The following is a 27,079-nucleotide window of genomic DNA, read 5'->3' on the forward strand; positions in this document are numbered from 1 at the left end:
TACCATGTGCACTAAGAAGAAGGTACATGCTGTTGGGGGTAGAATATTCTGCATATAACTGTTAGATCTGGTTGGTTTATTACATTGTTTAATTTTTTCTCTTTCCTTACCTATCTTCTATTCTGGCTATTCTATTCATTATTGAGAGTGGGGTATTGAAGTCTCCAATTATTAATATAGAACTGTGTATTTTTCCCTTTAATTTTGTCAGTTTTTCCTTCGTATCTTGATGGTCTATCATTAGGTACATAAATATTTATGATTGTTATATCTTACAGCTGTATTGAAAATTTTAATTAATATATAATGTCCTCCTTTGTCTCTTGTAACATTTTCTGATTTAAAGTTTATTTTGTCTCATATTAGTACAGCCACCTGAGCTGTTTTGGTTACTATTTTCATGAGGATCTTTTCCCATTTTTTCACTTTCAATCTACTTGTGTCTTTGGATGTAAAGTGAGTTTCTTGTAGATAGCATGTAGTTGGATCATGTGTTTTTATCTATTCTGCCAATCTGTGTCTTTTGATTGGAGAGTTTAATCCATTTACATTTACAGCAATTACTGATAAGGAAGGATGCACTTCTGTCATTGTGCTGTTTTCTAAATGCCTTACAGCTTTTTTGTTCTTTATTTCCTGCATCATTGTCTTGTCTTTAGTTGACAACTTTTACTCTAAAAAAGAGTAAAAGTTTGAATTCTTTTGTCATTTCCTTTTGTGTATTTCTATATATTTGTGTATTTCTGTTGTCTTTGTGGTTACCACTGTGATTGCCTTTAATATTCTAAAGTTATAATACTCTAATTTGAACTCATACAAGCTTAACTTCAATAACATATAAAAACTGTTCCTTTACAGCTCTGTCACCCTTTTGGTTGTTGATGTCACATAACCACATCTTCATACAAAACAAATTAATAGTTCTTTTAAATGCATTAGTATCTTAAATTATGTAGAAAGCAAAATGTGGAGTTTCAAAGTTATAATAATCCTAGCTTTTAGACTAGTATTAGAATTAGTCACTTAACCATGTACAAAATCAAATGTTATAAAATGTTGTTACAATAATAGCAGTTTTTATAATTGCCCATGTATTTACCTTTACTGACATCTTTATTTCTTCATATGGCTTCAAGTTACTATTCAGTGTTTCATTTTACTCTGCAGGACTCCCTTTAGGTTTTCTTGCTGGGCAGGGCTGGTGGAAATGAGCTCCTTCAGCTTTTGTTTATCTGGGGATGTCTTTATTTCTGTCTCATTTTTGAAAAATAATTTTGTTGAATAAAGGAATCTTGGTTGAGTTTTATTCTTTAGCACTTTGAATATATCAGCTCACTACCTTCTGGCCTCCAAAATTCCTGATGAGAAATCTGCTGATTATCTTACCGAGATCCTGTATGTGATGTGTTGTTTCTCTCCTGCTGCTCTCCCTCATTTCTGAAGGATGGTTTTGCCGGATATAGTATTTTTGGTTAATAGCTTTTTTTCCTTCAGCACTTTGAATATATCAACCTATTGCCTTCTGACTTGCAAAGTTCTGCTGAGAATCTGCTAAAAATCTTATGCTAAAAATCTTATGCTATCTTATACACACCATATATATGGTGAGTCAATTTTTTCTTGCTGTTTTCAAGATTCTGTCTTTAACTTTTAACACTTTGATTATAATATGTCTTGGTGTGGGTCTCTGGTTTAACCTCACTGGAGTTGAGCTTCATAAAATTTATGTCCATTTCTTTCCACAGATTTGGGAAGTTCAGGGTCATTATTTTTTCAAATAAGCTCTCTGCCCCTTTCTCTCTTCTCTTTAGACTCCTATACTGCATGTATGGTCCACTTAATGATGTCCCATAGTCCTTTAGGCTCTCTTCAACTTTCTTCATTATGTTTTCTTTTTGTTCCTGTGTCTCAATGACTTCAAATGACCTTTCTTCAAGTTCATTGACTGTTTTCTTCTGCCTGTCAAGTCTGCTGTTGAATCCCTCTAGTGAATTTTTCAATTCAGTTATTATACTTTTCAGCTCCAGAATATGTTTGATTCTTCCTAATAGTTTTTTAATATTCTCATTTTGTTGGGCGCCTGGGTGGCTCAGTTGGTTAAGCAACTGCCTTCGGCTCAGGTCATGATCCTGGAGTCCCGGGATCGAGTCCCGCATCGGGCTCCCTGCTCAGCAGGGAGTCTGCTTCTCCCTCTAACCCTCCTCCCTCTCATGCTCTCTGTCTCTCATTCTCTCTCTCGCAAATAAATAAAATCTTTAAAAAAAAAAAAAAAAAAAATATTCTCATTTTGTTCATGCATCATTTTCATGCTTCAGTTAGTCATTTCTCTCTCTGTTCTCTTTTAGCTCCTTGTGCATTTTTTAAAAAAGATTTATTTATTTATGTTAGAGAGAGAGTGTGTGTGTGCACACGTGTGCACACATGAACAGGAGGGAGTTGCAAGAGCAGAGGGAGAGAGAGAATCCCAAGCCGACTTTGTGCTGAGCACAGAACCCGTTGCAGGGCTCGATCCCATGACAACCTGAGCAAAAATCAAGAGTTGGATGCTTAACTGACTGAGCCACCTGGTGCCTCTCCTTGTGCATTTTTAAGATAGTTTAAAAACATTCTTTGTTAGGAAATTAAGAGATCTGTGTTTCTTTATGGTTGGTTTCTGGAGCTTTATTCTATTCCTTTGACTGGGACATATTTCCCAGTTTCTTTGTACACCTTGTAATCTTTTGTTGAGGCTTAAGCATTTGAAAAAACAAACACCCTTCCCAGTCTATCCACTGAGTTCATGCAGGGTAAGATCTTCACCAATTAGCCTGGTTAAGGGTTCTGGACTCTCTCAGAACTTTTCAGGGGTTGTGTTTTTTCTGGGCTTGTATCTGTGCTTTTATCTATCTTAATTTTCCAAATGGCTTGCCTTTGTTTCTTCTCAGGAGTGCAGTTTCTTGCTCCCCTGGTGCCTGCCCGTGGAACTACAAAATCGCTGAAGCTCTAACATGTGGCAGTGATCATCTCTCTTTTCAGCAGCTTCCAAATTATATCACTATTCCCATCAGTGCTCTGAGTCAGGTAAGACCAAAACTATCCTTTGGGCAGCTCCCTAACAAGCCGGGGCACTGGACTCAAAGTCCACTCTTTTGTTTCCACCCTGAGGGAGGAGCTGAGGCATGTGAGGTTTCCTCCCAGTTGCACCATGCTATGCTGGGTAGGGGAGGGGCATGGACACACAAAATAACCCAAAATTTCCTATTCCTTTCATTGAGATCTTTCTTGATTATGCATTCTCTTGGGTACTGAAACTTCATAATTGATCTCCAGAGTTTTCACAAAAGTATTCTGGTCCATATGTTTTTCTTAACTTGGCATCTCCATGGGAGAACAATAGCCTGGAGCTTCCTTGTCTATCATCTTGGTAATGTTTCCCAGATCATTCTTTTTTTTTTTTTTAAGATTTTATTTATTTGACAGAGAGAGACACAGTGAGAGAGGGAACACAAGCGGGGTTGTGGGAGAGGGAGAAGCAGGCTTCCCATGGAGCAGGGAGCCCAATGTGGTGTTCAATCCCAGGACCCTGGGATCATGACCTGAGCCAAAGGCAGACACTTAATGACTTAGCCACCCAGGCAACCCTCCCAGATCATTCTTAAAGCCCTAAATTATTTTGCTCCAATTTGGACTGAATGCTCTCTAGGTCTACTATTCACCATGATTTTAGGAATTCTCTTTATTATTCTCTTGGATTAGATCTAGTGTTCCCTGGATCCTGTGCCTCCCTCTTTATTATCCTCCATTCTTCTGACACATACCTTTAGGTAACCAAAGAAATGGGGTGTAGGGATATTTTTTCAAGTTCCTGTATGTCTTTATGTTACACTCACACTTGAATAATAGTTTGGTTGAGTTTAGAATTCTAAGTTGAAAATAATTTGTTCCATCCAAGTGCTTTCGGTGAGCAGACAGAAAGTTGGCAATTTAATTTAGGGATCCCTAAAAGTCAGAATGCAAAAGACTTTTTCTGGAACACTAACTCTATACTAGGTGCCTTTGTTTATGACAGATGGTTCATTCAATGTTTTTAGACAATAAATCCTCTGACTTTTTGCCTGAAATTAGGTAGTCTGATGACCGAACTTTCTGTACTCAAGAATGGAGAGGTTGTCAGTTCTATCTACAAACTTTCAACAAATTTACAGCCTATGTCTGGCTCCAACCCTCTTATATATATTGTGTTTCTGAGTTGAAAACTCTCTGCTCTAAAGCGTAGATTTCCTTGCTCCTTGGCTGCATGTATTATAGCCTGTGGCTTTCTGTGCCTAGCCTCACCAGTAACAATCTTACATTTCCTTTAGTTCTTCTAGTTTTCATTCAGATCTATTGCCCTTCCCCTTATTTTCACTGCCATGGATTTATATCTTTCTCTGTTCATTTACTATTCTTTTTAATGGGATCTCAAGAAGGACAGGGATAAGTGAATACACTTAATTTTGAATTGGAAGACAGCACACACCATTTCAATAGGAATTTTTTGATGGGGGTGGGAGTATAAGGAGGGAATAAGGGCAAAGACTTTACTATCAGATTTGCTTTCACTTTTGTTTCTAATTAAAACTTGTGCAAAAGATACACCCTCATAATTGTTATGTTACCTCTTCCTCCATGACATATGTGAGCAGCTTCCAGTCCCACTCCACTGTCTTGGCATTAGCTGGATGTAGCCTGAAAGTCAAGTGACATCAATTAGAATTCTGGAGAGTTCAATGGAAGAGGGGATGTGATATGGAAGATGACAGAAACAAGAAACCTCCTCTTATCCTCACTGCTCTTGCCCATCCTTTGATATGATACCACGTCATCTGAGGGTAGTGGAACTTTCACTATTCACTTCTCTTTTGGAAGGCATTAGTACCCCAATTTTGCCTTGAAGAAATCAATTCTTTATTACTCTAGCCCATTAGCTTTATCTACCACATTCCTAGGATGAAGTCTGTGAAGCAGTTAGCCAATCATGATATTCTATCCTTCAGTTCACAGTGATTGGTTCAAAAATGAGCTCATGTCCTATGTTATACCAATTAAAGCCTACAAGACTCAATTTCAGAACTCTTGTGTAATTATAAAGGAAGTGGACTCTCTCATAAAAGTTGGAGGCTGAGAAGACTACTATGTAGATCCTGAAAAGAGGAGCAGAGCAGGGCTGAAAAATGGATCCTGGTAACCATTTTGAACTGAATTAAGTCTTATTCCTAGGTTTCTAGTAACATGAATAATTAAATTCTCTTTTATCAGCTGTTAAAGCTAGTTTGGATTGGGTTTCCTGTCACTTGCAACCCAAATAACACTGACATACTAATCACCCTCTCTAATAGTTAGCTGAAGCAAGCTTAGGCAAGAGAAAGCTGTGCCCTGAGTCCACGTTCCCTAGGAGATTCACCAACATCTAAGGTTCATACTGTTGAATTTTCATGAGAAGCATATAGGCCTCCTTTAGGACATCCACGGTCTCAGAGCCACTGAGCAGGATTTTCTGGATGATGTGAGCCACAATTTCTCTGGGTGGGTAATGCTGGGGTGACACAAAGTCCATCAAAAACTGCACAGTCCCCAGGGGAAAATTTTCTTCAATGGTGTTTGTTACCATTCTTAGTCTTCGATGAGGAATGGGTTCTAATTTTTGACCCTTACTCTGTAGAGATAAAAAGAAAGCAATTAGGATAGGTTTCCACAGACATAAAAACAAGAGGTTCTGAAACAGGTTGAAGACAGCAAAATTTTCCATGCATTTGAAATATTCATAATTAAACAATAAAAGGACTGAAAAGCCTTATCTAAAAAACTTTTAAGGACATGCGAAAATATTTATATTATGTTAAAAAATAAGAATTCAAGGTTGTACATATAATATGATTGCATCTGTGCTAAAATATAGCATAGAAAAGAAAGTACAAAAGAGTCAAGAGCTAGCCTAAGTTGATTTGAGTGAAGGTGAGAAGATAGTTTAGGGGTAGTTATGATACTATATCAGATTCTGAAATAAAGAGATGAAGAAAGATGTTTTAAATATGTTTTATTGTTGGGACGCCTGGGTGGCGCAGTCGTTAAGCGTCTGCCTTCGGATCGGGTCATGATCCCAGGGTCCTGGGATCGAGCCCCGCATCGGGCTCCCTGCTCAGCGGGAAGTCTGCTTCTCCCTCTCCCACTCCCCCTGCTTGTGTTCCCTCTCTCCCTGTGTCTCTCTCTGTCAAATAAATAAATAAAATCTTAAAAAAAAAAAGAATCCCATGTAGTTGATTTACTGTCAACCGTAAATGTTAAGTTGCTTCCCCTACACCCCCTAAAAGTATGTATGTAAAAAGACTGGGAGAGAATATGTGAAAAGTGGTTTTCTATTATCTGGATGGTGGATGGAATTATGTATGATTTTCTTCTATATGCTCTTTTGTATTTTTCCACAATAGATATATATTACTTTCATAATCAGAAGAAAAAACATTGAAGTTTTTGATATTGTAATATAACAAGAATAATTTTTGAACATTTACCTTATCCTCACTTTAATTCTCACAACAACCTATAAATACATACATATTATTCCTATTTTATAGATAAGGAAACAGATTTAGAGAGTAACCATTTGGCATGTAACAAATGGCAGAAGGTGATTTCACACATGGGGTGGTATAGCCCCAGAGCTACCCTCTAAATTCACACTACTTCTAAACACTAAAACCAACAATAAATATATTTTTGTTAAAAATCCCCATTATTAAAAAATTTAAAATGTCTATGTATAAAAAGGCAACCGAGCAGGAAATACACCAAAATTATTAACAATAATAAATGCTGACTGATAGCACCATAAGTAATTTTTTTTTAAAGATTTTATTTATTTATTTAACAGAGAGAGACAACAGTGAGAGAGGGAACACAAGCAGGGGGAGTGGGAGAGAGAGAAGCACTGAGCAGGGAGCCTGATGCGGGGCTTGATCCCAGGACCCTGGGATCATGACCTGAGCCGAAGGCAGATGCTTAACGACTGAGCCACCCAGGTGCCCGATATACTGTTTTAGAAGTTAGGGCAAAAACATCATAAATATGAGGTGCTCAGGACAAAGACTGTTGTGCTCTTGTCTGCTCTCAAATTGTCACTCAACCAATTCATGGAAACTTTAGGGCAGCACTTTTTTTTTTTTTAAGATTTTATTCATTCGTTTAAGACCGAGCAATAATAGAGAGAGAGCGCACAAGTAGGGAGAGAGGGAGAGGGAGAAACAGACTCCCTGCTGAGCCGGGAGCCCAATGCTGCGGGGCTCGATCTCAGGACCCTGGGATCATGAGCTGAGCCAAAGGCAGACGCTTAACCATCTGAGCCACCCAGAAGCCCCGAGGGGCAGCACTTTTACTCTGCCAGTACCAGGTGCTGGATTGCAGAGGCAAACAAGAGATCGTTCCTAATGGAACCTACAGGGTATGTGTGTATACAAGAGGGGAACCATCAGATATTAAATTATAAATTTAAAAATTCAGTGTTGTGAAGAAGTACAAAGTGCTGTTCAGTATCCCTAGTGCAATATCACTTAACAGTACCCTCTATGGTCATGGTCTCCCTACTGCCTTTCTCTGAGTCTCCCTCTTTTACTGTGTCTCTCTGCCAGTCTTTCTATTTTTCTCTCTTTCCTCCTCTCACTCTCTCTGGATGAGACTGAGCCTGGGTGGTTCAGTCGTTAAGCGTCTGCCTTCGGCTCAGGTCATGGTCCCAGGGTCCTGGGATCAAGCCCCACATCGGGCTCCCTTCTCCGTGGGAAGCCTGCTTCTCCCTTTCCTACTCCCCCTGCTTGTGTTCCCTCTCTTACTGTCTCTCTCTCTCTGTCTCTATTTAAAAAAAAAAAAAAATCTGAGAATAAGTATTAAATTTAAAACATCAACCAAAGATTTGACCGCTTATGTATAACAGTAAAACAGTGATGGCTGGAATTGTCCTTTCAGAAAATCTTCTGCAGAAGTCCAGTGAGCTTTCCTTATGTCTCAAATCACCTGAGGGTAACCCCTGATCTTACTGATCAAAGACCAATACTATACCTGGCATGTAATGAAAATTAAGAGCCAGCAATGAGGACAAAATATCTTGCTTTGGTGACTATTTTACTTGTGAGACACTTTACCTATATTTGAACCTATATTATTCATTTCTTGCCTACAAATGGGGACATCTACAAATAGATAAAGTTTACAAATTCTTCTGATGCCCATCTATTTAAGAGGAACTAATACTTTTTTTTTTTAAAGATTTTATTTATTTATTTGAGAGAGAGAATGAGAGAGAGAGCATGAGAGGGGGGAGGGTCAGAGGGAGAAGCAGACTCCCTGCTGAGCAGGGAGTCCGATGCGGGACTCGATCCCGGGACTCCAGGATCATGACCTGAGCCGAAGGCAGTCGCCCAACCAACTGAGCCACCCAGGCGCCCCAAGGAGAACTAATACTTAATAAAACATTTCTTTAGGCCTTGAAAGGTGGCTCTGTGCTTTATGTGTTTACTTTTAAGTCAAACAACTTTATGATATGGTCATTATGACTTATTTTAGAGCTAAACCAAGAGAGACTCAGAAGACTTAAGGCCTATGGCTGGTAAGTGGCAGCATGGGGACTGGCTAAGAAGTTCTGGGAGGAAAATGACCTAGTGAAGAAGTACTTATTAAAAGCCCAAAAGAAATCATAGAAGAGACAGAAAAGATTTACAGATGAACTCTGGATGGCCAAGGTTCTTTAAAGTAAGAAATTAAGAAGAAAAATCCCTTTTGTTTGGCCTAACTGCCGTCTTTGAACCTAAGCTGCGTTTACACAGGAAGGGAATGTGGTACCCGCATTTGCAGCTACTGGCGCTTCTCTAGTTGTGCGGCACCTACAAAGCACTACAGTCTTGACCAGGGAAACACAGACTCTCTCAAGTCCCCCAAATGCTCTTCATAATGGCTGTATCACCAGGCAAACCCATAGGAAAAAAGAGAACGGGCTAGTGGTTGGAGAGAGTCATTCAGAAGGAGAAGAGATAAAACATACCAGAAGCTATAACAACAATAAAAATGAGAGAAAAAAATTCACTCTTCAAGGCCAAATCAATGTGAATGCCTGATACATACTATGCTGGATTGCTGATTGCTCCAAAAATGCACCTTTTGAATTCCTGGCCTACCTCAAGCCAGTCTTCTTAATGTTGAGAATATGGTTATGGATAATGAAAAAATAGCTTCATATTGTAGGACTCAGCCACAATTTTTTTTCCTTACATCTGCTAAGAAAAGCATCTGGTTTAGTTCCCATAACTAAAAAAGACCAATGGGAAGTAGCAGTCCCATTAAAATCTTAAAATTGAATTTCCTCCCCAAAAGCCAGAAAGTAATAATTTTGGAGGCACAGAAGTGTCCAGAGTATCACTATCTCTATGATATGGAAGGGGTAATAAGGGCATCAGGAAGGGAAAGGCATAGGAATTAAAGGCCTTGATGAAGGCCTATAATGAGCCAGACACTCTAATAGGCACTTTACATATGTTATGTCATTTAATGATCCTGTGTGGTGTGTTCTTATCTCCATTTTACATCTAGGAAAGCTAGGGCTCAGAAAGGTATAGTGACTTCTACAGTGCCAGTTGCTAACTGTGGGGGTGAAATTTGAACCCAGGTCTGACTCTACACTAGATGATTCCACAAGAGGAGGAAAGATAAAAATATCGAATTCATCCTGGACCTGTTCTCTCATGCATGGACTCCTTACAGCATAGTGACTTCATGCGAGGCCTATACAGAGGACACCTAATCTCTAGGGGAAGATATGTTAGCTCACCTCTCTTGTGTCTTTATCTGGTATTAGTGTCTGGAAGAAGAGGTGATGCACCGGAGGTCGTAAGAAGTACTTCAGTCTATGCAGGCATGGTCTGTTGTATAACCCACCTTGTGGTGTTCGTGCTTGTACCTGGGCAGACCCGGGGTTAGCAGGCTCTGACAGTGATCTCTCTTTTCTGGCTGGAGTTTCTGTGACGGAGAACCAAGGAACTTTCTCTAAGGAAGTTTCAGACTGTGGAGACTGTGGGCTGGGAGAGAACTTTGGAGAGGATGGAGCTGAGATTTCCATAGGCGTGTCACGGTTATGTACATCATTTTGGAGAGAGTAAGGCCTGTCTCGTGGTAAGTGAGGCAAGTCTCCAAGTGAGTGTGGCATGTCTCCTGGCAAGCATGGCCTGTTTCCAGGTGAACGGAACATATCTCCTGGGAAGTCTGGGACTTCTCCAGGGGAATGTGGCACACTTTCTGGTGACTGTGGTGCATCTCTTGGTGACTGTGGCACGTCTGCTGGTGACTGTGGCACGTTTGCTGGTGACTGTGGCATGTCTGCTGTTGACTGTGGCACGTGTCGTGGTGACTGTGGCACATCTCCTGATGATTGAGGCATATCTTGTAAGTGTGTCACATCTTGTGGATATGATATGTTTTGAGGTGGGCCTGGTACATCTTGAGGTAGGCCCAGAGAGTCTTGAGGTGGGCACAGTGAGTCTTGAGGTGGGTTGGGTGAGTGCTGAGGTTGCCACGATGAGTCTGGAGGTGGGCTTGGCACATTCCGCTGAGGGCATGGCATTTCTCGAGGAGGGCATGGAACTTCTTGCGGCAGGGGAGGCAAAGCTTGTACTTGGCACTGCACGGTTTGTGATGGGCATGACAAGGCTCGTGGTGGGCACGAGGAGGCTCGTGGCGGACATGGTGAGGCTCGCAGTGGACACGGCATGGTTCGCAGTGGGCGTGGCAAAGCTTGTGATGGGCAAGGCACATCTTGCTGTGGGCATGGCAAGGGTGCCCTCTGATTGCTGCTGCTACCATTATTGCTTGTTGGGGAGAGGGAGCGAATATCTGAAGATAGCTGTAGGCTTGCCAAGAAGCCAAGGTCACCTTTGAATGCAGTTGAGCTACAATTTGGCTCTGCTGGATAAACAGAGTCCCCGCTGATGGATGTAGGGGGTTGCGGACCTTCAAATGTGGTTTCTTCCAAAAGGTCCAAATCCACAGGATCGCTGTTAATGATTCTCCGTGCTGCAGGCCAAGAGCTTCCCCGCCCTTCTGTCACCTCTTTGCTGCAGAGGCTGGCACAAGTCTGAAGACTGGTTGGCTCTTTCTGGGAAGGAGCGACAGGTTCTAGAGTCAAGTCCAGAGTGGCAATAGGTCTATTTTCTTCCTCAGTTCTTGTCAGGTCAATCACACAGAGTCCATTGCGGTCCTTTGCCCTTGGTCTGGTTTCTCTAGTTAAGTCAATGAAGTCCTGTTAAAGGATTGCAAGAATATAAGAGGTCAAGTAGGGAGCCTGCTTTACCTAAGAAGATAGAAGATATCTAAGAAGTTTTAAGGATAATCATATTTTACCTTTTCGCTTCACTGATAATTCATACATTTTATATAACATAAGCATTAATTGATTTCCTTTGGTCAAAATTTTGCTACTGTCAATACTGTCAATTTCTATACCTTCTTAAATTATCCAAATGCCACATGCATATAACTGAGGGCATAGTGGGAAATTTTTTCTGATCCAAAGTAAACAGGGGAGTAGTAGGGAAGATTTCAACTTTAAGTCACAAGGGAAAAAGCAACCTTTGTTTCGAAAAGCAAATACACAGGATAATTTACAACAGAAACTAAAGAAGGGGATAAGCTAACATAAGAGAATCTACTATGTACTAAGAACATATTGAGTGCTTTCACTTATCCTTAATTTTCACAATATCCCTACCAGGTAGGCATTATAATCTCTATTATACAGATGGGGAAAATGGAGTTCAGAGGAGTTAGGTCATTACCTAAGGATTATACAATTAAGTCACAGAGACAGACATTCAAATCCAGGTCTGTTTCCTTCTTTCTCTGTACAACTTCATTCAATATATAATCAGCTTATAGTCAGATATATAGAGTAATACAATAACAGTTATAAAACCAACAGGGTACGTCTGAGCCCTAACTAGATTAATTACTGGAAAACCTATCTTTACCTCCATTCCTTGCCAAAATGATTAGGCAGTTCATAAATCCTGATGATGCCAGCCAATGGTACTATAATCAATCTCTATGCCATAAGCCTGGAAAAATATTGTACTCCCTTTCACTCTCAAAACTTCCTCAGTGTGGATGACAAATAATATCATCCTAATTATTGACCAGTCTCACTGATGAACATGAATGTAAATATCCTCTATAAAGTATTAGCAAATTGATTCCAGTATTCAAGAAAAAAAAAAGTTCCATTTCTGATCAGAAGGGCTAGCTAGATACTCTGATTAACCAACCTAATAAAAACTAGAATTGATATATAAATGTAAAAACATGGGAGGAGATGTAACAAGAAAAAACAACCAAAAGAAAGCCAGTATAGCTATATTAATATCAGACAAAATAGATTTCAATGAAAATAGCATTACTAGAGATAAAGAGGCCACTGTACAATAAGACTTATTTCATCGAGATATAATAATTTCAAAACTGTATGCCTAGGGGCACCTGAGTGGCCCAGTCAGTTAAGCATCTGCCTTTGGCTCAGGTCATGATCCCAGGGTCCTGGGAACGAGCATTGTGTAGGGCTCTCTGTTCAGCAGAAAACCTGCTTCTCCCTCTCCCTCTGCCTGTCGCTCCCCCTGCTCGTGCTTGCTCTCTCTGTCAAATAAATAAATAAAAAATCTTTAAAACTGAATGACTAATAACATAATCTTCATAAAGCAAAAATAGATACATGTACAAGGAGAAAAAGGAATATTCACAGTCATTATGAGAGATTTTTATATGTCTTTCTTGACTGATAGATCATGCAAACAAAAAAATTATTATGGATACAGAAGATTTGGACACATTTAACAAGCTTCATCTAAAGGACTTAGATAGAATAGCTATTCACAATTACACGAAATATTCACAAAATTTACCACAGACCAGGAGTCAAAGTACATCTTAGTCAATGTCAAAAGATTATCACTCAGACCAAAATACTATTTTTTTTTTAAATTTTTTATTTATTTGCGAGAGAGAGAATGAGAGACAGAGAGCATGAGAGGGAGGAGGGTCAGAGGGAGAAGCAGACTCCCTGCTGAGCAGGGAGCCCGATGCGGGACTCGATCCCGGGACTCCAGGATCATGACCTGAGCCGAAGGCAGTTGCTTAACCAACTGAGCCACCCAGGCGTCCCAGACCAAAATACTATTAAGTTAGGAAGCAATACAAAAAAGTAACTAGGACAAACTCCATATTGCAAATTAAGAAGTATGACCAAATAAGATATAGGTCAAAGAAGAAATCATAGAAATTAGAAATATTTTAGAACTGAACAATAACAAAAATACTAGGTATTAAAATGTGACATGCAGCAAAATAACTGTGTAGAAAAAAATTACACTTAGACATTTAATTAGAAAAGGAAAATGGAAGAAAATTAATGTGCTAAGCACACACCTTTAGATAGCAGAAAAAGGACAGAATATGCCCAAAGAAAGCAGAACAGAGGAAATAATAACAAGAGCAGAAATGAATGAAACAGAACAAACACAGAAGTGCAACAATGTCACAGGTTTGTTCTTTTATTTTTATTTATTTATTTTAAAGATTTTATTTATTTATTTGACAGAGAGAGACACAGTGAGAGAGGGAAAACAAGCAGGGGAGTGGGAGAGGGAGAAGCAGGCTTCCCGCTGAGCAGGGAGCCCAATGCAGGGCTCAATCCCAGGACCCCGGGATCATGACCTGAGCCGAAGGCAGATGCTTAACGACTGAACCACCCAAGCGCCCCCAGGTTTGTTCTTTTAAAAGATTATTAAAATTAGGAGCGCCTGGATGGCTCAGTCGTCTGCTTTTGGCTCAGGGCATGATCCCAGGGTCCTAGAATAGAGCTCCCTGCTCAGCGGGAAGCCTGCTTCTCCCCCTCCCACTCCCCCTGCTTGTGTTCCTTCTCTCGCTGTGTCTCTTTCTGTCAAAAAATAAATAAAATCTAAAAAAATTAAAAAAATAAAAGATTATTAAAACTAGCAAACATGATAAGAAAATTAAGACAACAAAGGCACTGGGTGGCTGGGTGGCTCAGTCATTAAGTGTCTGCCTTCGGCTTAGGTCATGATCCCAGGGTCCTGGGATGGAGCCCCACATTGGGCTCCCTGCTCAGCGGGAGGCCTGCTTCTCCCTCTCCCACTCCCCCTGCTTGTGTTCCCTCTCTCGCTGTGTCTCTCTCTGTTAAACAAATAAATAAAATCTTAAAAAAAAAACCCAAAAAGACAACAAAGGCACAAATAACCAATATTAAGAATGAAAAAGGGACAAAATTACAGATGTTTTTAAGATAAAAAAGATGAGAAGATGTTATGAACAATTCTATGTCAAAAAAAACTTGGGGTCTTGGATGAAATAGATAAATCCCTGGAAAAATAAAGCTTAGCCAAACTGACTCAAGAAACTGGGTGATGGGTATGTGGGGGATCATTATACAGTTTGCTCTATTTTTCATGTTTGAAATTTTCCATAATGAAAAGATATTTTTTAAGTTGACTTAAGAAGAAAGAAAAAATCAAAATAGTCCTTTAACCAATAAAGAAATGAAATCAGTAGTTGAAATTTTTTCCTTCAAAAAATTCCAGACCAAGGTGATTTTAAAAGGAGAGTTCTGCTAAAAATTCAAAGAAAAAAATGATTCTACTTTATATAAGCTATTTAAAAGAATTAAAAAATGAAGGGATACCTCCAACTCATATTATGACTTAGCATAAACTTGATCCAAAATCTGAAAGTACAAGAAGGAAATATTATGTCAATATCACTTCTGTACACAGACATAAAAGTCTTAAACAAAACACTATAAACTAAGTCCAGCACAACCAAGGTGAGTCTACCTAGGAACCACACCTAGTTTTGCATTAAAAAAAATTAATATAACTTGCCACATAAAGGAGAAAATCATATGATCATGTGAAGAGGCCAAAAAGCATTTGATAACAAATTCAACATCCAGCCTTAAAAAGAAAAAATAAATTCTTGGGGTGCCTGGGTGGCTTAGTGGGTTAAGTATCCAACTCTTGATTTTGGCTCAGGTTATGATCTCGGTCCTGAGACAGAGCTCCCCATTGGACTCTGCAGTGGGCGTGAAGCCTGCTTAAGATTCTCTCTCTCCCTCTCCCTCTCCTCCCTCCCTCTCTAAAAAAAAATTCTCAAAATAGAAATAGAAGAAAACATCCTTAACTATTAAAAGCTATTTAAAAATCGCATACAGTAAACATTATACTGAAACATTGAAAACATTCTCTTTAAAATCAGGAGCACAACAGAGGTGCCTACTGTCACTAATTCCATTCAACACTGTACCAACGTTGTACATACAACGCAGGAAAATAAGAAAAAGATATAAGAAGTATAAAGATTAGAAAGGATAATACTTTCCTTCATGAATAATGATTATTTACATGGAAAACTCAAAAGAATCTATAGATAAATATCAGACTAAGGCATTTATCTTGATTGTTGGATATAAAAATTACATTTTTTTATACTTCAGCAACAGTACCACCATATTGCATAATTCTCACATCACACAACTTCAGGGGAAATCATTCATATATTCTATATGAATTGTATCCTCTAGGGCAAAATTCTAGGCAATCCACATAGCAACAACAGAAAAAACCTTACATACACATATACGTATGTTTTTAAAAATTTTTTAATCTATTTTTTATTATTATTTTTTAAGATTTTACTTATTCAGGGGCACCTGGGTGGCTCAGTTGTTAAGTGTCTGCCTTTGGCTCAGGTCATGATCCCAGGGTCCTGGGATCGAGTCCCATATCGGGCTCCTTGCTCAGCGGAAGCCTGCTTCTCCCTCTCACACTCCCCCTGCTTGTGTTCCCTCTCTCGCTGTGTTTTTCTCTGTCAAATAAATAAATAAAATCTTTAAAAAAAAAAAAGATTTTACTTATTCATTTGCCAGAGAGTGAGAGAGCAAAAGCAGGGCGAGCAGTAGAAAGAGAGGGAGAAGCAGGCTCCCCACTGAGCACGAAGCCCAATGCAGGACCCTGGGATCATGACCTGAGCTGAAGGTAGACGCTTAACCATCTGAGCCACCCAGGCGCCCCTCTTTTTAAAGATTTTACTTATTTATTCATGAGAGACAGAGAGAGAGAGGGAGAGAGGCAGAGGCAGAGGGAGAAGCAGGCTCCCCGCAGAGCAGGGAGCCCGATGCGGGGCTCGATTCCAGGACCCTGGGATCATGACGTGAGCCGAAGGCAGACACTTAACCATCTGAGCCACCCAGCCATCCCATATATTTGTTTCTTTTTTAAAGATTTATTTATTTGTTTTAGGAGAGAGAGAGCGGGAGGGAGGGGCAGAGGGAGAGAGAGTCTTAAGCAGAATCCATGCTGAGCATGGAGCCTGACATGGGACTTGATCTCATAAGAGCCGAAAATTGTCTGGGGTCCTGAGCCGAAATCAAGAGTCAGTTGTGTAACCTACTAAGCCACCCAGGTGCCCCAACATGTATACTATATATATATTTATAAATGTGTATGTATATATATGTCTGTATACACACACACACTACATATGATAATTATTTTTGTGGGTTGCCAAACATTTCCAGTTATTTCCTTAATAGTACCTGGTAGACTGTACTTCCTGAATCCTATGATTAGGTCAGGTAATGTGATTAATTCTGCCCAATAAATTATGAGTGGAAGTAACGTGTATTACTTCTGGGCTGGGCCCTTTAATTTCTGGATGCAGACACTGCAAAAGCTTTCTTTTCCCTCTGATATGTCTCCTGGCCATGTTTAAGGTAGTGGCAGCTCTGTCAGTCTGTGTCCCCACATGACTATGATATGCGGACATCCCTCTTCCTCTACCCAACCTGCAACGGACATGTGGTAGTGTAAATGAAAATAAACCTTGTTTGAAGCCACAGTATAACCTAGCTTATCCTGACGAACACAGTACCTGGGAATAAATTTAACAAGATATGTGCAGGACCTGTGTGAAAAAGTATTGTAGAGTGTACTGAAAAACACTAAAGTAGGCCTAAATAAATGAAAGTATATACTACTGTTTATCAATTAGAAGACTCAGTGTCATAAATATTCCAATTCTCTCCAAATTGATATATGAATTCAATACAATTTCAAAGTCTAAACAGGTTTTATTGAGGAACTTGAGAAGTTAACTCTAAAATTTGAATGGAAAAACAGAAGACCAAGAATAGCCAAGACACTTCTGAAAAAGACAGTGTGGTACTGGCACTAGACAGTCAAACAGATAATTGGCACAGAAGAGCAAGTTCACAAATAGACCCATACATATAGGAAAATTTGATTTACGTCAGAGGTGGTATTAAAGATTAGGAGGAAAAGGTGGAACTTTCAATTAATGGTACTGGTTATCCATTTGGGGGGAAAAATGAAATCGGACCTTAACTTCATGCCAAAATCATAAATCAATTTCAGATTTATTAAAGACTTAAAATGAAAAACCCAACTAAAATTTTTTTAGAAAAAAACCCGAGAGAATATAATCTTTGTGTAAGGAAGAATTTCTTTTTCTTTTTTTTTTAATATATATTTTTAAAGATTTTATTTTTATTTTTCAACAGAGAGAGAGAGACAGCAAGAGAGGGAACGCAAGCAGGGGGAGTGGGAGAGGGAGAAGCAGGCTTCCCGCCGAGCAGGGAGCCCGATGAGGGGCTCGATCCCAGGACCCTGGGATTATGACCTGAGCCGAAGGCAGACGCTTAACGACTGAGCCACGCAGGCACCCAGAATTTCTTTCTTTTTTTTAAAGATTTTATTTATTTGAGAGAGAGAGCACACAAGCAGGGGGAAGGGACAAAGGGAGAAGGAGAAGCAGATTCCCCGGAGCCCGACGCGGGGCTGGATCCCAGGAGCCTGAGATCATGACCTGAGCGGAAGGCAGACGCTTAACCGACTAAGCCACCCAGGTGCCCCTAAAGAAGAATTTCTTAAGATACAAAGTGTAAACCATAAAAGGATATGTGACTACATTAAAATTAGGAATTTCTGTTTATGAAAAACACCATAAAGTTGTAAAACAAGCCACAAACTAGAAGGTTCTTGGTAGTCTGATTTGGGAATACTACGTAGAGATGAAAATAATTAAAGCCACATGCAATAACATTGATTAATTTTATAAACACAATATTGAGGCCAAAAGAAAAACAAAAGAGAAAAACACACAATATGATTCTGTGATATTGTGATGCACAGTAGTCCCCCCACCTTGTCTGCAGGGGATACATTACAAGACCCCCAGTAAATGTCTAAAACCACAGATGGTACTGAACCCTATAAATACTGTTTTTTCTATACATACATACCTATGATAAAATTTAATTTATAAAGCGGGGGAAATCGGAGGGGTAGACGAACCACGAGAGACGATGGACTCTGAAAAACAAACAGGGTTCTAGAGGGGAGGGGGGTGGGAGGATGGGTTAGCCTGGTGGTGGGTATTGAGGAGGGCGCGTTCTGCATGGAGCACTGGGTGTTATGCACAAACAATGAATCATGGAACACTTCATCTAAAACTAATGATGCAATGTATGGGGATTCACATAAGAATAAAAAAAAAAATTAAAAAAAAAATTTAATTTATAAATTAGGCAAAGTAAGCGATCAACAACCATAACTAATAATAAAATGAAACAATTATAACAATATGTTAAAAGTTATGTGAATGTGGTTTCTCTCTCAAAATATCTTCTTGTACTGTACTCATCCTTCTTGTGATGGTGTGAGAGGATAAAATGCCTGTGATGAAGATGAAGTGAGGTGAACGACAGACATAGGCATTGTGATGGGAGTGTCAGGCTACTATCAACCTTCTAATGATATGTCAGAAGGGGGTCATCTGCTTAGAAACTGCAGTTGACTCTAGGTCACTGAAACCTCGGAAACTGAAACCGCAGATTAAGAGTGGACTACTGTCTTGCTCTTCATCCTTGGCTCCAGGCAGAACTCCAATAAACCCCTATAATGTGCTGATTGATAGGGTAAGAGGAGCGTCTTTTGTTATTCATAAACCCCTTTCAACCATACCTCAGTTTGCTAATGACTTGATTGGTGACTGAAAGCCCCTATGCAGCTTCAGGATTGGGGCTAGTTGCTACAGTAACTAACCACGTGTTTAGAGGGTTAGAATTTTCAGGTCCACTCCTTCAGTCTCTGGGGAAGGGAGAGGAGCTGGGGATTAAGGTAATCACCAACAGCTAATGATTTTAATCAATCTGATGCACGTCATGGAGCATTCATAAATATCCTAAACAACAGTTTGGAAAGCTTCCAGGTTGGTGAATACATCTATGTATCAGTAGGGAGGTGTACCCCAAACTCCAGGGGGACAGAAGCTCCTGCACTCAGCACCCTTCTGGACCTTGCCCTATGTATCTCTTCATCTGGCTGTTCATTTGCATCCTTTATAATAAAGTGGTAATAGTAAGTAAAGTGTTTTCCTGAGTTCTGTGAGCCGTTATTATCAAAACTTAGGAAGGGAGTTATGGGAACCCCCAATTTATAGCCAAGTTGGACAGAATGGTGGGTAACCAGGGCCCACCTACTTGCAATTGCCATCTAAAGTGGTGGGGGCAGTCATGTGGGACTGAGCCCTTAACCGGTGGTTCTGCATTAACTCCAGGTAGTATTAGAATTGAGTTAAATTGTAGGACACCCAGTTGATGTCAAGAGAGCTGGAGAATTAGGTGGTGTAAGGAAAAACTCCCCACACATTTGGTGTCAGAAGTGATGTGTACAGAGAAAGTGTTTTCATTTAGATTCCATTCATATAAAGTTCAAAAATAGGCAAAAGTAAACTGCATTGTTTAGATACACACATACAGATAGTAAAACTGTAGAGAAAAGCAAGTGATCACCATGAAAATCAGAAGTAGTTGGGAGGAGGAGGGTAGCAAGGCATGGAGGTAGAATATACATTGAACCAAGAAACATATCTAGGACTTCTATAATACTGGCAATATGACTGCATGGTATTTAACTTAGTTTGTTCTACTATATGTTTGCTTTATACATCCCCCCGCCCCCTGTGTGTGTATATGTATGTGTGTGTGAGTGATATGTATCTCTATACACATATTTTAATAAAATAAAGTTAAGAGGTCTGTGTAATAAACTTACTGAGAAATTTGAAGACCTACATGAGGAAAACTTTAAAAGCCCATTTAAGTAAGGATCCCAAAAGTCTAAATACATGAAAGTACTATTCTACCATTATTGACTAGAAAGACGCAGCACTGTAGGATAGTGAACATTCTACATTAAACTCTTCATTTAAAATGCTGAGGATTGGGGCACCTGGGTGGCTCAGTCATTGGGCATCTGCCTTCGGCTCGGGTCATGATCCCAGTGGGATCGAGCCCTGCATCGGGCTCCCTGCTCAGCCGGAGGCCTGCTTCTCCCTCTCCCACTCCCCCTGCTTGTGTTCCCTCTCTCGCTGTGTCTCTCTGTCAAATAAATAAAATCTTTAAAAATAAAATAAAATAAAATAAAATAAAATGCTGAGGATTTTTAGAAAATGTGACAAAATGACAGTAAAGTTCATTTATAATGTGTGAAATTTTGATTAATAGAATAAAAGTTTTGCTAATTAACTAGATGGAGGGAGGCCTTTCACAATATACCTGTATATCAAATCACCACAATGTATACTTTAAGTATCTTACAATTTTGTCAATTATACCTCAATAAAGCTAAAATTAAAAATAAATAACTTAAAAAAAGAAACATAGGACAAAAGCCAGAAAAACTGGAAAATAATGAGTTGGAGGGGTGCCTGGGTGGCTCAGTCAGTTGGGCGCCCAACTCTTGGTTTTGGCTCAGGTCGTGATCTCTGGGTCATGGGATTGAGCCCCGTATCAGGCTGCGTGCTCAGCAGGGAATCTGCTTGAGATTCTCTCTCTCCCTCTGTCCCTCCCCACTCCGTGCTCTCTCTCAAATAAATAAATAAATAAATAAATCTTTAAAAAAACAATGAGTTGGGGACTAACACTACCTTAAAAGCATTTGAATTTCTTGGACTGGCACATATAACTTTCATATAAATTAATAAAATTTACTTTTTAGGGCAGTTTTAAGTTCACAGCAAAATTGAGATACTTCAGAACATTCCCATATACTCCTCTCCCCACGTACAATCTCCCTCATTATAAGCATCCAGCACCACCACGGCACATTTGTTACAACTGATGAATCTACACTGACACACTATTATCACCCAAAGTCCATAGTTTACATTACGGTTCACTCTTTGTGTTATACATTCCCTGGGGTTTGACAAATGTGTAATGACATGGATCTACCGAATACAGAATAGTTTCACTGCCTGAAAAATCCGCTATGCTCCGCCTATTCAGCTATCCCTTCCCACTAACCTCCAACAATCACTGATCATATATTATCCCCAAAATATGATCCATATTGTTGGAATCATAGAGTATGTAATCTTTTCAGATTGGCTTCTTTCACTTAGAATAAGCATTTAAGTTTCCTCCATGTCTTTTCAAGACTTGATAGCTCATTTCTTTTTAGCAATGAATAATATTCCAATGTCTGGATGTACCACAGTTTACTTATCCATTCACTTACTGATAAACATTTTTTAGTTGCTTTCAAGTTTTGGCAATTATAAATAAAGCTGCTATAAACATCTGGGTACAGGTTTTTTGTTTCAAATGTTTTCAATTCATTTGGGTAAGTACTAAGGAGCATGATCACTGGACTGAATGGTAAGAATGTCTTTAGTTTTTTAAGAAACTGCTGAACTGTCTTCCAAAGTGACTGTACCATTTTGCATTCCCACCAGTAATTAATGAGAGTTCCTATTAGTCTACATCTTCGCCAGCATTTGGTGTAATCAGTATTTTGGATTTTGGCTATTCTAAAATCCAAACGTAGTAATATCTCATTGTTGTTTTAACTTACAATCCCTAATGACATATGATGTTGAACATCTTTTCATATGCTTACTTGCCATCTGTATACCTTCTTGGGTGAGGTGTTGTTTAGGCATTTTGTCCATTTTAAAATTGGGTTGTTCATTTTCTTATTGTTGAGTTTTAAGAGTTCTTTGTATATTTTTGGTAACAGTCTTTTATCATATGTGTCTCTTGCAAATATTTTCTCCCAGTCTGTGGCTTGTCTTCTCATTCTCTTGATACTGTCTTTTGCAGAGCAGAAGTTTTTAATTTTGATGAAGTCCAGTTTAGCAATTATCTATTTCATGGATCATGTCTTTGGTGTTGTATCTAAAAAGTCATTGCCCAAAGTCATGTAGTTTTCTCTACTTTATCTTCCAGGAGTTTTATAGTTTCACATTTTACATTCAGGTTTATGATCCATTTTGAGTTAATTTTTGTTAAGGGTGTAAGATCTGTGTCTAGATTAATTTCTTTGCATGTGAATGTCCAGTTGTTCCAGCACCATTTGTTGAAAAGACTATCTTTGCTCCATTGTCAAAGATCACTTGACTATATTAATGTGAGTCTATTTCTGGGCTTTCAGTTTTGTTCCATCAACTTATTTGTCTATTCTTTCTACACTGTCTTGACTACTGTAGTTTGTATCAATTCTTGAAGTTAGGTAGTAGCAGTTCCTCTGTTCTTTTCCTTCGATACTGACTTGGCTATTTGCAGTCTTTTGCCTCTTCATATAAGTTTCAATTATGTTATTAATATCTACAAAATAACTTGCTAGGATTTTGACTGAGATTATTTTGAATCTACAGATCAAGTTCATAAGAACTAACATCTTAACAATATTGAGTCTTCCTATCCACAAACATGGAATATCCCTCCATTTATTTAGTTCTTCTTTGATGCCTTTCATCAGTTTCGTAGTTTTCCACATATAGATCTTATACAAATTTTGTTAGATTTATTGTTTTAAAAGATTATTTATTTATTTATTTGAGACCAAGAGGGAGAGAGAGCACGAGTGGTGGCGAGGGACAGTAGAAGCAGACTCCCTGCTGAGCAAGGAGCCTGACGTGGGGCTCGATCCCAGGACCCTGAGATCATGACCTGAGCTGAAGGCAGATGCTTAACTGAATGAGCCACCCAGTCACCACCCCTTTTGTTAGATTTACACTAAGTATTTCATTTTTTAATGTTCTCATGTAAATGGTAATATGTTTTAAATTTCAAATTCCACTTGTTCACTGTTCATAGGAAGGTGACTGGCTTTTGTAAATTGATCTTGCATTGACAATCTTGCTATTATCACTTATTAGTTGCAGGAATTTTGTTGATTCTTTGGAGTTTTTTTCTACATAGATGATTATGACATCTGTGAACAAAGACAATTTTATTTATTCTTTCCTAATCTATATACCTTTTATTTCTTTCCTTCTCCTCCCCCTTCTCCTCCTCCTTCTTTCTTCTTTTCCTTCTTCTTCTTCTCTTACTGCATTAGCTAGGACTTCCACTATGATATTGAAAAGCAGTGGTGAGAGGGGACCCACCTTGTTCCTAATCTTGGTGGGATGTTTCAAGTTTCTTACCATTGAGTATGACATCACCTGTAGGATTTTTATAGATTTTTTTAATCAAATTGAGGCAGTTCACCCTCTATTTGTAGTATGATGAGAGTTTTTACCATGAATGGATGCTAATGTATGTTTGTTTATTTATTTAAAAAAATTTTAGATATGTTTTTATTTTTTTGGCTTTTTCAGTTTTTATTTTAATACCAGTTAGTTAACATACAGTTATATTAGTTTCAGGTGTACAATATAGTAATTCAACAATTCCATATACACCCAGTGCTCATCACGACAAGTGCACTCCTTAATCCCCATCACCTATTTAACCCAACCCCCCACCCCCACCCCTTTGGTAACCATCAGTTTGTTCTCTATAACTAAGAGTTTAAGAGTCTGTTTCTTGATTCGTCTCTCTCTTTTTTCCCCCTTTGCTCATTTGTTTCTTAAATTCCACATATGAGTGAAATCATATGGTTTTTGTCTTTCTCTGAATTATTTCGCTTAACATTATACTCTCTAGCTCCATCCATATCAGTGCAAAGTGAAAGATTCCATTCTTTTTTATCGATGAATAATATTCCAGTGTGTGTGTGTGTGTGTGTGTGTGTGTGTGTGTGTATGCCACATCTTCTTTATCCATTCATCTATCGATGGACACTTGGGCTCCTTCAATAATTTGGCTATTGTAAACAATGCTGCTATAAACATCAGGGTGCATGCATGCCTTTGAATTAATGTTTCTGTATTCTTTGGGAAAATACCCAGTAGTACAATTGCTGGAGCATAGGCTAGTTCTATTTTTAACTTTCTGAGAAACCTCCATACTCTTTTCCACAATGGCTGTACCTCTTTGTATTCCCACCATCAGTGCATGAATATTCCCCTTTCTCCACAACCTTGCCAACACCTGTTTGTTGATTTTAGCTATTCTCACAGGTATAAGGTCATATCTCATTGAAGTTTTGATTTGTATTTCCCTGATAGTAAGTGATGATGAGCATCTTTTCATGTGTCTGTTGGCCATCTGGATTGTCAGCTTTGGAGAAATGTCTGTTAATGTTTTCTGTGAAGTTTTAAATTATATTATTTGGCTTTTAGGTGTTGAGTTTTAGAAGTTCTTTATATATTTTGGATACAAACTCTTTTTCAGATATATCATTTGCAAATATATTCTCCCATTCAGTAGGTTACCTTTTAGTTTTGGTGATTGTTTTCTTTGCTGTGCAAAAGTTTTTATTTTGATGTAGTCCCAGTGTTTTTGCTTTTGTTTCCCTTGCCTCAGGAGACATATCTAGAAAAAGTTGCTATAGCCAATGTCAAAGTTGCTACTGCCTGTGTTCTCTCCTAGGATTTTTATGATTTCAGGTCTCACATTTAGGTCCTCAATCCATTTTGAGTTTATTTTTGTGTATGGTATAAGAAAGTGGTCCAATTTCTTTCTTTTGCATGTTGCTGTTCAGTTTTCCCAACACCACTTGTTGAAGAGACTTTTTCCCATTGCATATTCTTTTCTGCTTTGTCAAAGATTAATTGACCATATCATGATCTCAGGCTCCTGGGACTGAGCCCCACATTGGGCTCCTGACTCAGCAGGGAGTCTGCTGGACATTCTCTCTCCCTCTGCCCCTTCCCATGCTTGCATGCATGTGCACTCTCTCTAAAATAAATAAATAAATCTTTAAAAAAAAGATTGACCATATAGTTGTGGATTTATTTCCGGGTTTTCTATTTTGTTCCATTGATCAATGTGTCTATTTTCCTGCCAGTACCACACTGTTTAGATTACTAGAGCTTTTTAATATAACTTGGAGTCTGGAATTGTTATGCCTCCAACTTTGCTTTTCTTTCTTAAGATTTCTCTGGCTATACAGGGTTTTTGGTGGTTCCATACAATTTTTAGAATTGTTCCCGTTCTGTGTAAAAAGCTGTTAGTATTTTGATAGGGACTGCATTAAATGTGTAGACTGCTTTGGGTAGTATAGACATTTTAACAATATTTGTTCTTCTAATCCATGAGCATGGACTGTCTTTCCATTTCTCTGTTTCACCTTCAATTTTTTTTCATTAGTATTTTATAGTTTCTAGAGTAGAGAGGTCTTTCACCTCTTTGGTTAGGTTTATTCCTAGGTATCTTATTATTTTTGGTGCAATTGTAAATGGGATTTTTTTTTTTTTCTTTTACGTGGGGCTTGAACTCATGACTGCAATATCAAGACTGGCATGGTTTCCCAAATGAGCCAGCCAGGCACCCCATAAATGGGACTATTTTCTTAATTTTTCCTCCTGCTGCTCCATTTTTGGTATATAGACACACAACAGATTTCTGTACATGAATTTTGTATCCTGCAACTTTACTGAATTTATCAGTTCTAGCAGTTTTTTTGGTGGAGTTTTTTGGGTTTTCTATATATAGTATAATGTCATCTGCAAATAGTGAAAATTTTACTTCTTCCTTACTGATTTGGATGCATTTCCTTCCTCCCTCCCACCTCTCTTTCTCCCCTCTCCTTCCTTTCTTTCTTTCTTTTTTCCTTTCCCCTTCCTCTCCCCTCCCTTCCCTTTCCTCCTTCCCCCCTCCCTCCCTCCCTTTCCCTTTCCTTTTGTCTGTCTGTCTGATTGTGGTTAGGACTTTCAGTACTATGATGAATAAAGGTGGTGAGAGTAGACATCCTTTTCTTGTTCCTCACCTTAGGGGAAAGGCTCTCAGTTTTCTCCCATTAAGGATGATGTTAGCTGTGGGTTTTTCATACACGGCCTTATTATGTTGAGGGTTTTTATCACGAATGGATGCTGTACTTTGTCAAATGCTTTTTGTGTTTATTGAAATGATCATATGGTTCTTATCCTTCTCCTCCTGATGTGATGTATCATGTTGATTTGCAAATTTTGAACCACCTTGCAACCCAGGAATTAATCCCACTTGACTGTGGTGAAATGATTTTTTTACTGTATTGTTGAATTCAGTTTGCTAGTATTTTGTGGAGGATTTTTGCATCTATGTTCATCAGGGGTACTGGACTGTAGTTCTCTTTTTTAGTGGTGTCTTCATCTGGTTTTGATATCAGGGTAATGCTAACCTCATAGGATGAATTTGGGTTTTCCATCCTTTTCTGTTCATTGGAATAATTTGAGAAGAATAGGTATTAACTTGTCTTTAAATGTTTGGTAGATTTGGCCTGTGAAGCCATCTGGTCCTGAACTTTTGTTTGTTGGGAGTTTTTTGATTACTGATTCAATTTCTTTGCTGGTTATCAAGTCTGTTCAAATTTTCTATTTCTTTCTACTTCAGTTTTTGTAGGTTATATGTTTCTAGGAATTTATCCATTTCTTCTAGGTTGTCTAATTTGTTGGCATATAGTTTTTCATAATATTCTCTTGTAATTCTGTGGTATTGGTTGTTACTTCTCTCTGATTTGTGATTTTGTTTGAGTCATTTCTCTTCTTTTCTTGATAAGCTGGCACTAGAGGTTTATCAATTTTATTGATTTTTTTTTCAAAGAACCAGCTACTGGTTTCATTGATCTATTCT

General features: G+C 38.7%; 1 protein-coding gene across 1 annotated transcript in view; it reads right to left on the bottom strand.

Moving 5' to 3' along the window:
* The window catches only part of SIMC1 (SUMO interacting motifs containing 1), a 92,762-nt gene that overhangs the window by 39,879 nt on the left and 25,804 nt on the right, over positions 1-27,079 (bottom strand). Inside the window, exons 2-3 of the mRNA XM_044916822.1 lie at positions 5,442-5,674; positions 4,638-4,707 (exon numbers count right to left, since the gene is read on the bottom strand). Of these exons, the coding sequence (XP_044772757.1) occupies positions 4,638-4,707; positions 5,442-5,674 (303 nt within the window). The remainder of the gene's footprint in view (positions 1-4,637; positions 4,708-5,441; positions 5,675-27,079) is intronic.

The sequence above is a fragment of the Neomonachus schauinslandi genome, chromosome 7, assembly GCF_002201575.2.
Source record: "Neomonachus schauinslandi chromosome 7, ASM220157v2, whole genome shotgun sequence".
NCBI classification, from domain to species: Eukaryota; Metazoa; Chordata; class Mammalia; order Carnivora; family Phocidae; genus Neomonachus; species Neomonachus schauinslandi.